This window comes from Molossus molossus, unplaced genomic scaffold, assembly GCF_014108415.1.
Source record: "Molossus molossus isolate mMolMol1 unplaced genomic scaffold, mMolMol1.p scaffold_m16_p_2, whole genome shotgun sequence".
Taxonomy (NCBI): domain Eukaryota; kingdom Metazoa; phylum Chordata; class Mammalia; order Chiroptera; family Molossidae; genus Molossus; species Molossus molossus.
In genome coordinates this window covers 92,022,122-92,035,048 of record NW_023425355.1, presented here as the reverse complement: position 1 = coordinate 92,035,048, position 12,927 = coordinate 92,022,122, and the positions used below count along the sequence as shown (strand labels likewise).

General features: G+C 48.4%; 1 protein-coding gene across 1 annotated transcript; it reads right to left on the bottom strand.

Moving 5' to 3' along the window:
* Positions 1 to 3,350: 3,350 nt before the first annotated feature.
* PNMA3 (PNMA family member 3) lies at positions 3,351 to 4,735 on the bottom strand. Its single transcript, XM_036271813.1, is given in 4 exon segments — positions 3,351 to 3,901; positions 3,904 to 4,224; positions 4,227 to 4,402; positions 4,404 to 4,735. Coding segments are annotated over 4 exon segments (1,380 nt in total).
* Positions 4,736 to 12,927: the final 8,192 nt, after the last annotated feature.

The following is a 12,927-nucleotide window of genomic DNA, read 5'->3' as shown; positions in this document are numbered from 1 at the left end:
TACTGCAGAGCTGGGACTATGTCCAGCCTCCGCTTAGCTACCAGCGGCCCACCGGGCCCGCCACGTGGCACGCGAGCCCAGGAGCCATTTCCGCTCCCGTCGCGCTGTCTCCAGCCCATTGGACAGGGAGCTGCAGTGCAGCAGTTGGCACCGGCCCCTGTTTGAATGCTGCAAGCAGTCGGCACAGGGCTGGGTGCAAAAGCGAAACCCCAGACGGTGCTTTCTAAAGAAAGTCCTGATCCCTGCTTATTTTTTCTTGGGCGGTATTCTAGGGAGCTCCTGCCTTTTACGAGGGCATGAACATTTTTAGAGGTCACGAAGAGACAGAAAACTATGAAGGACCCCATTCTCCCATTATTCTCTTGACTTCAGGAGTGTTACCCACCTAGTATCCAAACTGCTTCCCGCCCCTTTTGGAAGGAGGTTTCTTCCACAGAGGGAAGACTGCAATGTTTGCCCTGAAGCCTGCAGGACCCAAATTCGGGGTTCAGAAATGGTGTGGGTGGGGCACAAGTAGCACAACGGGAAGTGTGCAGGAATCTCTCACAGATCTTGGCCGGTTTGGCTCAGCGGTTAGAGCGTCGGCCTGCGGTCCAGAGAGGCCCGGGTTCGGTTCCCGCTAAGGCACGTACCTCGGTGGCAGTTTGTCCCCGGCCCTGGTTGGTCGTGCGGGTGGCAGCCACTCGATGTGTCCCTTCACGTCGATGTTCCTTCTCTCTCTCTTTCTCTCCCTCCCACTCTACCTGAACAAAAAATGGAAAACTGCTCTGGGTGAGGATAAAAAAAAATCTCTCACAGATCTTGATAAAATGCAGGTCCCAGTGAGGAGGATGGGGTAGGACTAAGAATCTGCTGTTTCTTGAAAGCTGGATGACTCCAGTAGTGCAGGTCCCTTACTAGGCTTTGAGTACCAAGGCTCTGAAGCCTGTACTTACTTTTCAGGACCAGAAATTGTGGGCCTTTGGTGACAGAATAGATTTCTTTTGCTTTATTGGGGATGCAGAAGAATGGACTTTTCTATAATGTTTACATAAAAGTATTTAAAACAAAATTTTATTTATTTTTTATTTTTTCAATTACAGTTGACATTCAATATGATAATAGTTTATGAATTTTAGGTGTTCAGCTTAATGGTTAGACTTTTATATAATTTACAAACTGATCCTCCCATAAGTCTAGTGCCTAGATGGCACCATATAGTTATTAAAATATTGACTATATTCCCTATGCTGTACACTACATCCCCATGACTATTTTGTAACTATTAATTTGTACCTAGAGGGTATACTGCTAAGTGAATAAGTCGGCCAGAGAAAAACAATGCCATATGATTTCACTTATCTGTGGAATCTAAAGAACAAAATAAATGAACAAAACAGACGCAAATACAGAGAACAAACTGATGGTTGCCAGATGGGAGGGGAGCTTGTGGGGTTGGGTGGAAAAGGTGAAGGGATTAAGAAGTACAAAAGCAAACAAAATTTTAAATGAAAGGTTACTGAGCAAGATATTTGCAGCCCTGGCTGGTTTGGCTCAGCAGTTGGAGCATCCGCCCGCGGACCAGAGAGTCCCGGGCACGTACCTTGGTTGCAGTTTGTCCCTGGCCCGGTTGGGGTCGTGTGGGTGGCAACCACTCGATGTGTCTCTCTCACATCGATGTTTCTCTCTCTAAAAATGAAAGAAAGAAAGAAAGAAAGAAAGAAAGAAAGAAAGAAAGAAAGAAAGAAAGAAAGAAAGAAAGAAAGAAAGAAATTTGCAGACATCGCCTCATTCTCCATTAACTGCAGATGTTTGCTATGTCTGAGAGGGGGAATACAGACCTTAATAGGACTTACTTAATAAGAATACACCATTAAGAGTGTGTTAAATTAATCTACTTCTCATACCAAGAAAAGTCGGTTACCTGATGCTGTCAGAGAGTCGAAGACTCCAGGTGGGACATTTTACCTGAGGATTCTCGTAACACTGGGTCACTGTGGCTCTGCAAAGCCACCACTCAAACACCTGGTATTACAGTCATTATAAGGTATTATTAAGGGTGATGCCATGAAAGAGGTGTTCTGGCCCCGTGATCCTGGAAAATGATGAAGGTTAAGAAATACCCCTGAAAACATATAACATCATATTAGTTTCAGGTGTACAGCATGGTGATTTCTTATTTGTATATATTGCCAAATGATCACAATAAGTCTAGTTGACATGAATCACCATCCGTAGTTGCAATTTTTGTTCTTGTGATGAGAACTTTTATGCAGCGCGGTATTAACTATAGTCATCATGCTGTACGTTACATCCTCAGGACTTATTTATTTTATTTGTATGTTTTGTGTGTGTATGTATACATATATGTAATATTTGAAACTTTTTAAATTTATTGATTTGAGAGAGAGAGAAACATTGGTTTGTTGTTCCACTTATTTATGCATTCACTGTTTGATTCTTGTACATGCCCTGACTGAGGATGGCATACTGGGAAGATGTTCTAACCAACTGAGCTACTCAGCCAGGGTACCGGTATGTAATATTTTTTTGGTGAACTTATTCTGACAAAACTTTATTTCAACAGTAATTATATTTCGTATGTAGTATGTCAGCCCTAAAGGTTTCAAGATCTTTTGGTAACTTAAAACCTTACAGTTATACTAAATTAAGTATGTAAGGTATGCAAGATGTGTTTTTCTTAAGAAAAAAGAGGCTGCAGGGGGAGAACTGCCTGCAGGCTGGCGCTGGGCTCTCCTGGTCTCACTTGCGCAGGGGCTCAAGGGTGCTGCCTTCCTGGGGCTCCCCTAGAGCAGTGTAGATAATCCTGAGGACGGGCTGGACCCTGCGGTCTCCCCTCCGGAGGGCCCCCGCCTCTCTGCTGCACAGCTCTTCCTCACTGGTGCTGGCTGCTTCTGGCAGGGGTGGCCCTGGGGAAGGCTCCTCCGGGCCCCATGGGGCCAGTGGGCCGGTCGGCATTCTTAGCTCGGAGTCCACAGGGTGGGAGTTTGGGGGAGCCCAGGTAACGGGGCTGACGCCAGAGTTCCCAGATGCAACTCCTTTAGCCTCTGCCATGGTGGGGTCCCCGCTTGTGGCTGGAGCACCCCAGCCGGGTGTGGTGGCTCCCAGGTTGTGTCGCCAGTACTTCTTCAGGGTCCCGTGTTTGGCTGTCCCTGAGCCGAGTTTGGCCTTGCGGGTGGACTCCCTTTCAGCTGGTGGAGGATAAGGGGGCTTAGCCTGTGCTTGATTGCCCTGCCCCTCTGCCCCACTCAGGTTCTCTGCTGTTTGCGTGGAATGCCCCTTCCCTTTCTTCCAATATCTCTTTCGTCTCCTCAGCCTGTAGCAAGAAGAGCTGCCCTGTTCTCCTGAGCCTATTTAGCCTTGGGCTTGGGATGGCTCTTTCCCCAGGTCCAGTCACCATTTCCGGACTCTATTGCAGCCTGTCTCATCTGCTTTACCAAGAGAAGGTTTGGAGGGTTGCTACATTGTGCGCTGATGTGGCCATTTTCTCCACAACTATAGCAGAATATGTGGTGTTTCTATTTTCCTAAACTTCGAGAGTCAGCCCTTGGCACACACCTCCTGCGGTGTTGGCCTCTGCCCCTCCTATGCCGGGAACTTTGGGAAGGCCTGGCCTGTAGAATGTTGCCAGGGCCAGGAAAAGACACTGCTCGGAAACCACTGGCTCTGGCAGGTGACCTTATGCCTGCTTCAAAGCCATCCAGACTCTCCCTCTCAAGACCTACCGTAGCCTCTCATTCCTCCTCCGCACGCAGCAGCTTCACCAGTGCCAAGAAACCAGGAGGTTTCCTTCACTGTTTCATCAGCTTAAACCTGTCTCGAAGTTTGTCAGTAAGGTTGGCACCACTTAAGACTTGTTCCCGGCGAGTCTGATTCACATTCCTTCGTGATACCGCATTTTTTCTACAGCTCTTTGGAGCAGGCGTTCCAACTGTAACACGAAACGAGAGAGTTTCTCCCCTGCCTCTTGGTAGGCCTTAGAAAACTTCACATGGGCAATTTTACGGCTCTCCACAGGTCCAAACACCTGTTGCAGGGATGCCAGGCACTCCTCCACAGTTATGGCAGCATTGTGGGCACGGAGCCCCCTGACCACCTGCAGAGCAGGCCCCGGCAAGCATTCCATCAACCTCCGCCTCTTTTCCCCCTCAGGTACCTGCCACATCTGTAGCACCTCAGTGGTGTGCTCAAGCCAGGCTTCAAAGGCCAACGCCCCTGGGATGGCACAGTGCTCCCAGAAAACACTCTTAGTTCTTGGTAGAACATTTGTTCTAGCAGAGGCTGCACTACTGCCCCCAGGGTCTGGGCCCAAGTCCAGAAATCAGGTGATATGGCCACTCTGGGAGTGGGTCAATTGATGTCTGATCCAAGGACTCTGTACATGTCTGACACTGTCCGCCTCCTCCTCTAAGAAGTGGTTCAGTCTATTGAGAAATTCACCATCTGAGTTAGGTTTTACCACCACTTCCCAAGGCCTTCCCTTTCCTGGTGTTTCCCTGAGGATCAAAGCATAGTCGATATCTTGGGCAAGCTCCAGGAGAAATGCTTGAGCATTCTCCTCCCTCCTAAACATCCTACCAATGACACTATACCTGCCCAGGTGTCTAAGAGCCTCCTGAAGAGTCTCCTCAAACTCATCCTCATCACAGTCCTCAGGAATCCCCAGGATGAGCATGGACCTCTGGGTGTTCAGATGTTCCCCCCTACACCAATCCTGCAACAGGGTCAACGGCATGGCCCCAATCTCTACGGCATCTAATTTAGGGGGGAATGATCAGTGCAGTGTGTGATGCACAGAAATCTGGGCCAACTCCCAGGGTGACAGCAGACAGCCCAGGTCTCCACTGCCTGTGAATACGAACGAACGAACGGGGCGAGAACGAAGTTAATGCTGAAACCCCCTTCCCACCCCCAGCTGCCACTCCTCCCCTGGCAGCACCTCTGCAGCCCAGGCTCGACCCCACCCTTCGCAGGACCGCAGGGGTCACAGCCTCCTTCCCACACTGACCCCAACCCCTGCTGGGGCAGGCGGAGGGCGGAGGGGTCTCCAGGGGGCAAGCTCGCCCTCCCTGAGGCTGGTACCTTCAACTGGGTTGGGGTCCTTTCTGACACAAGTCCCAGAAGGAGGGGCGCAGGGCTAAGCACAGTGGCCGCTGTCTCTCCCTCTTCCTTTCCCTGTCCCTCTCTCTGCGCAGCACGTGGGCCAGCGCTCTGCAGTGTGGACAAGGGGCGGGGGCGCAGTGGTGGCGGAGCATGGACCCTCCACGTCGCCCTGGAGACTGCTGGGCCATTGGTGCGCGCCGGTCACGCGGCAGGGCGGTTCGCCACAGCTGAGGGCTCCACGGGACCTAGGTTGACATCACTGGCTTCTTACCCCGCCCCTGAGGGGGGCGCAGGCACAGGTGGTGGCGCCTGGCGTCAGACACTCGGACCCTGAGGGTCCAGCCCTATTCCCCACCCCTCCTGGAACATGCCCTCGGGGCACAAGAGTGACATGGGGTCTACACCCCGGGATGCCCACCAGCGCTGGTTCAGACCAGGGGTGGAGAACATCTGTGGTTTCTTCACCTGCTCTTCTCGTCACCCTCCCTCTCCCCACTCAGGACTGGTCCTGTTCCAAGGCTAGGTGATGAGCACCTCATCTAGAGGTGCACCTGGTGCGATTCCATGTACTAGATGCCACATGCGTACATGTGCGTTGCCACGTGTGCGCACACACCATGCCTCGCGCTGCCCACAACTCACCTGGGGGTTGAAGGCTGCAGGTCTCTGCCACTGAGGTTGAAGGATGGGCCAAAGCGAGTCACTGCCCTGATGCTACAAGCCAGCCCCAAAGAGGGTGACCTACTGTCTGGCTTGGCAGGGGCCTTTCCCATTTTGTGCGCTGCAAATTCAGTGTTCTGAGAAACTGCTTTCTCCACAGGGAGCCTAACCTCTTGGGCCTGCCTTTTCCTGTGGGCAGTGGGGTGTGAGTTGTGCTGTATCAGTAGGTTTCCAGGCAGCATCCAAAGGAAGGAGTGACTATCCTTCAGGTGTGCTCCTTCCTGCCTGCTCTGCCAACCACATTCACACCTCCTTTGAGTAGGCCACTCCCAAGCACACAAGCTGTCAGATCTCAAGCACCTCAATGTGAAACTCCTGGAAATTAAACGTAGCCTTGCCCACCCAACCAGTGGAAAGTCTGGACATCCCAAGAAGCACACAAATTCCATTGTTGTAGACTTCTGGCTTGGACTATGTTGGTAGTATTGGACGTGGAGAGAAGTAAAGGAATTTGAAAGGTATTTTAAAGTAGAGTGAATATAATTTTGGTTTGGATTGGGTTTGGGGTGTTAAGGCAGATGATTAGTATAACTAGTATTAACCATTCACTTTTGCCTAGCTAAATGGTATTGTTCCTTACAGCAGGGTTTTAGTCTATGCAGTTGGTCTATAGACCCATAATTGAATCAGGCTCTGGGGAGGCTAAGGCATGGGTATCTGAGACATTGCCCTACTTGAAGGTTCCCTGCTGGGCCCCACTCCTCTGGTTGCTGTGGACTAGTGACTGCCTACAGTTCTCAGTAACTTCCTGCATTCTTGCAACTTGATCCAATGCTGTGTCATTTGCTAAACTCCCTGAGGGCAGGGCCTGTGCTTGTCTGAGTTCCCTGCTCTCCGGTGACTAGCCCAGTGCCTGACCCAGGGAAAGCACTCTACCTCAAGCTGTAGCAGGAATTAACCCACAATTCTCATTCTGCTCCTTGCAGTCCACAAGAGCACCACATGCCTGTCCAGGACCCACACTGTCCTCATCCCTGCCATGACACACATGGCTGCAGTTGTGTTAGCAGGTAGCTTGGCCACTGGAGCGCCCAGCCAGGTCACTGGGCACAGCTCATCGCGAGGTCTTTGTCCTTGAGGTTCTTGCAGTTAACTCCACTGCTTCTGCCTCCTTGCCCGCACCCGCGGAGGGGCGGTGCCCGCCTAAACCCCGCCTGTACCTGGGCCATGAACTACAATTCCCAGGATTCTTCAGGAGGGCGCTAGCGCCTCCCTGTGTCCTTGGTGGGCAACCATGGTTAACCCTTCAGAGGAGCTCAAGACCAAGAGTCTAAGACCCCGGAAATGCGACTGCGGGCTGAGGAGGAGCTTGGGAGGCAGCTGTGGAGGTGCGAGCAGGTGGGCATGGTGCAGGGCTGATGCGCCACATGGGCGGTGGTAAGCTTGACGTCCTTCCTGAGCCACCGTCTAGTGAAGGCCTGAGGTTTGCCTTCTTTCTTGCCCTCGAGTGACTGGCTGTGGGTCAGGCCGAGTTGCCATGATCATGGCCTTGCTTTGGCGCTTGACAGCTGGAGGAGAGCTTGCTGGAAGAGATCCATAACCCTGGGCGCTGGAGGTAAGCTGCGCACCGACTGACTGCACTCTCCGCGGGCATGGCAGGTATCCTGATGTCCCAGAGGCTGTGGCATAAGGAGGAGCGGGTCAGCCCTTTCTTAGTCGGAGGGAGGAGGACACCTTTGCATTGGGGTAGAGGACTGCCAGGCTGGATTGTTGGGGATATAAGGCATCTGTTGCTTTGAAGGTGTCAAGATGACACACGGTGGTGTGACAGGCAGCATTTCCTGGCGGCAGCGCTGTCCAGTAGAAACATAATGCGAGCTACACGTATGCTTTTAAAATCTTCTAGTAACCATATTGAGAATTCAAAAGAAACTGGTGAAATTAACTTAAACGATGTATTTTATTTAACTCAACATATGTAAAAGTATTGTCATTCCAACGTGTGATCAATATAAGTTATCAATGAGATATTTTACATTGTTTGTTTTTTTCTTCACTAACTCTTAAAAATCCAGTGTGTATTTAACCTGAATACATCTCAACTCAGACTCATAGTTCAAGTGCTCATAGCCACAGTGGCTCCATGGCTGCTCTACTGGACAGCCCAGCTCCACAGTGTTCTCTTGGCTGCTCCCTTCATCGGGCTGGGTATAGTGTAGTAGCTCAGATGTCACCTACTGCCTGGTGGAAACCTGTCTTGCTAAGGTTTCTGGCACCCAGGCTTTCAGTCATTCCTTTCATTCTGACTTCCACTTAGAAAAGCACCACTATGTTTCTTATCTAATTTTGAACTGTGGTGCCTTGTGAGGCAAGTAGGACAGCTGATAGTGCCATTTCACAGGTGAGGAGTACTCAGTCAGCATGGACATTTTTAGCTTAGGAGTGTGCTTGCTTCAGGCAGGGCCAGAGTCTCTCATGCTTTCTTCCTCCTCCCCCAGCACTACCTTCCCAGGACTCTGCTCTTCCCTCCAAAGGATGACTCAGAAGAAGAAGGCAACATCGTTGGGCTTCTGGCAGTCTGTTCAGAGGTGAGATGAGATTCCTGTTTCTCTCTGAAAGGCTCCCTCAACTCTTATAGAGGGAATGCATCATCCTCTCTGCTGTGGACTGGCTCTGATGAGTCTCAAACTTCTCACAAATTGCCCAGCTTGGAAGAAGATGGAATACATAGAACACCCTTCTGTAACTTTCTCCTCTCCACCCACCATTTAATCATTCACCATACCTTTGAGACCTGCTCTGTGCCTCAAAGTTTTATGTTATGCAAGTGCGAAACCCAGTCCTGGGCATCAAGGAACTCAGGCTGTGTTGGGGAGAGCAAGCAGGAGAAGACCTGAACATGAAATGCTAAAATAACATTAACTGCCTGATTAACTGCCCACATCAGAAGTTTAAACAGGAAATACTATGGGGAACAAAACAAAGAAAAATTTAAGCTGCATTTGAAGACTTAGAAATGATAGGCAGAGTTTCCAGGCTACAAGAAAGTAAGACAGAGGCCCAGGGACAGAAATGAGCACAGTTTTTTCAAGAACTAATGAGAAGACAGACTAAACTAGAAGGTGTGTCAGAGCAGAGGTCAAGATTTATGTATAAGAATAAACTCAGATGGTGTCTACAATCTCTTTAAAAATTTTCATTGCGGTAAAATACATAACATAAAATTTACCATCTTAACTGTTTTTAAAAAATATATGTTTTTATTGATTTTTTAAATTTTAAATCTGTATTGTTGAATGTATTACAGATGTTTCTCATTTTCCCCCCATTGATCTCCTCCTCCCCGCTCCCGCCCCCCTCCCACCTTTTCCCACACTGTTGTCTCTGTCCATTGGTTATGCATATAAGTTCTTTGGTTTATTTCTTCCCACCCCCCAACCCCTTTCCCTTTGAGGTTTGTCAGTCTAGCAATGAATTTGTACTTCTTAATCCCTTCACCTTTTTCACCCATTCCCCCAACCCCCCTCCCATCTGGCAACCAACAAAATATTCTCTGTATCTATGAGAATGTTTCTGCTCTGCCTGTTCATTTTGTTTGTAGATTCCATTGCCGATAGATATGTATTCATTGCCATTTTGTTTGTTCATATATTTTATCTTTTTCTTCAAAAAGACCCTTCAACATTTTATATAATAATGATTTGGTGGTGATGAACTCCTTTAACTTTTTCTTGTCTGGGAAACTCTTTATATGGCCATCGATTCTAAATGACAGCTTTGCAGGATAGAGTAACCTTGGTTGTAGGTTCTTGCTTATCATCACTCTGAATATTTCTTGCCACTCCCTTCTGGCCAGCAAAGTTTCTTTTGAGAAATCAGCTGACAGTCTTATGGGAACTCCCTTGTAGGTAACTAGCTGCCTTTCTCTTGCTGCTTTTAAGATTCTGTCTTTGTCTTGAACCTTTTGCATTTTGATGATGATGTGTCTTGGTGTGGGCCTCTTGGGGTTCGTCTTGTTTGGGACTCTCTATGCTTCCTGGACTTGTATGTCCGTTTCCTTCACCAAGTTAGGAAAGTTTTCTGCCGTTATTGTTTCAAATAGGTTTTCAATTTCTTGTTCTCTCTCTTCTCCTTCTGGCACCCCCAAGATGCGAATGTTGGCAGGCTTGAAGTTGTCCCAGAGGCTCCTTACACTATCCTCCTTTTTTTGGATTCTCTTTTCTTTTTGCTGTTCTGATTGGGTGTTTTGTTTTGTTTTTTATCCTCACCTGAGGATATTTTTCCATTTTTTGTACAGATAGAGTGGGAGGGAGAGAGAGGAAAGGAGAGAGAGAGAGAAACATCGACGTGAAGGGACACATCGAGTGGCTGCCATCCGCACGACCAACCAGGGCCGGAGACAAACTGCAACCGAGATACATGCCCTTAGCGGGAACCGAACCCGGGTCTCTCCGGACCACAGGCCGATGCTCTAACCGCTGAGCCAAACTGGCCAGGGCTGATTGGGTGTTTTTTGCTTCCTTATATTTCAAATCGATGGTTTGTTTCTTGGTTTTACCTACTCTACTATTGAATCTGTGTAAATTATTCTTTATTTCAGTTAGTGCATCCTTCATTTTTGACTGGTCCTTTTTAATGCTCTTGCGGCCCTCACTAAGTTCATTGAGCATCCTTATAAGAAAGATTTTGAACTCAGCATCTGTTAGGTTGCTTATCTCCATTTCGCTTAGTTCTTTTCTTGGGGTTTTGTTCTGTTCTTTCATTTGGGACCTGTTTCTTTGTCTCATTTTGGCTGCCTCTCTGTGTTTGTTTCTATGTATTACTTAACAAGAGGTATGGGGCTATCTGAGACCAGATGCTGCTTGTTTGAAAGAATTTAGGAAAACCTGAAGCAGGATCTAAGACAGGCCAATCCTATGGTTAAGCAACTGGCAACAGCTGGGTGGGCCTGAAAGTTGGGTGGGGGGGCGCCTCAGGGAATCACCAGGGTGAGGCTACCAGTGTGAGCCAGGTTGCTGGAGTCCCAGATATGGCGACTGTCTGCCGCCCCAGGGAAGGGCTTACCAAAGGAACAAAGGCCTTCGACAGCACGTTTGTCCCAGAGAAAACCCCCTCTCCAGCCCTCGCTCCAATGCCAAACAGCTCAGTTCTTCCCTGTATGTCTCTGGCGCCCCTCGAGCTGCCTCCCCTCCGAGCTTAGAGGGAGAGAGTCCGATAAGTCTGTGCGCGGGCCCTTTAAGGAGCTGCCTGGGGCTCCACCCGCGTCAGCCTCCCTGAGCCTCAGTTCCCGCTGGTTTTTCCAGCCAGAAGTTATGGGGACTTCTCTTCCTGGCACTGGAACCCTGAGCGGGGCACCTGGTGTGGGATGGGGACCCCTCAGTCCTCAGGAAGGACCTTCACAGCCTAGGTGTCCTCCTTATTTTTATCCGCCACACATGGGTGTGGGACCAGCCCGTCATGCCTCCACCCCTCCTACCAGTCTCGATGTGGCTGCTGCTTTAATTCCGTAGCTGTAGGACTTCCATTCAGCTTGATCTCAGGCGGTTCTGAATGATAGTTGTTCTGTAGTTTAGTTGTAATTTTGATGTGGTTGTGGGAGGACGCAATACCACGTTTACCTACGCCGCCATCTTGACCGGAAGTGCTTTTATTATTATATCTTTCTAAAAATTACTTTCAAAAGTATAACAATCACCTTTTGAGACTTTTAATCCTCATTCTTAGCTTTGTTAAACTGGGCTTAAAAATATGTTTCCTTTAGCCCTGGCCAATTTTGCTCAGTGGTTAGAACATTGGCCCGTGGACAAGAGATACCTGGGTTCGGTTTCCGCTAAGGGCACGTACCTCGGTTGCAGTTTGTCCCCAGCCCCAGTTGGGTTCGTGTGGGTGGCAGCCACTCGATGTGTCTATCTCACATCGATGTTTCTCTCTCTCTCTCTTCCTCCCTCTCTACCTCCCACTCTATCTGAAAATATGTGCACAAATGTCCTTGGGTGAGGATAAAATAAAATAAAATAAAATAAAATATGTTTCCTTTATTGATTTTAGAGAGAGAGGGAGAGTGAGAGACAGAAACATCGATAAGAGAGAGCATTGATTGGCCACCTCTTGCCTGCCTCCCACTGGGGATTTGGCCCACAACCTGGGCATGTGTCCTGATGGGGAATTGAACCAGCAACCTCTTGGTGCAGGGGTCGATGCTCAATCACTGAGCCGCACCAGCCGGACTAAACTGACTTTTAGATCACATTAAGTGGATATGAGGGGCAGCTAGGAGGCAGCTAGGAATTCATCAAACCAATTCCTTTTTAAAGTTAAAAGAAATTGTTTTAATACTATTATAACAATATTTTTAAAACTAACAGAAGTCATCATGAAAGGACCCATGATTTCACTGTCCAAATGTGATTATCTTTCATTTGTCTATATTCTTTTTCAGGATGCTCATAAGTATACACAGGCATTTGTTAGCTCTGCTACTTATAAGTTGGGCAAGTTCTAGAACCACTGTGAATATATTTCAATTGTGAAAGGGCATAGTAAGAGATATGTACCTTACAGGGTAGTTGTGAAGATGTTTCATGGCTTATTGTATGTAAACTTCTGATCACAGTGCCTAGCATGGTAGACAGTCAACAAATATTATTTTCCTTCCTGCCTCCCCTCATCTTCAGAAATTTCTGCTGTTCCCAAAGGGATAGCAGGCCCCTTGGGCATTCACTACTTCCCCACCCCCAAGAACATGGCCCTGGTAAGTATGCAGCAAAACTGGTGTGTTCTCAAGAACCAGCCACGTAGGAGGCAGTTCCAGGCACCAAATAGGGTCAGATTTTCTATTGTCTAGGAGTAGTGACTTTCTTCCATTTGTCTGTACTCCCAGAGCCAGCGTATTCTGGTCCCTGACTTTCTCTCTATAGGTAGCAGTCTTAGTCATCTGTCTGGAGCACATGATCTTTGTAGCTGTTGTGCTGAAGTTTAGGCTGCTCCCTCCTACTGTTTGCTCAAGCCTCTTCTCTACCATCAGGACATCTGTGGTAAATCTTGCCCATTCTACTCTTTTATTTGAACAATTGTCCCGAAAGCAGATACTTTACCTTTTAAAGCTTTGCTATCACATGGTACATTATTGCTTGCTGCCTTTTTTAATTATTAAAAAAAGTTTTA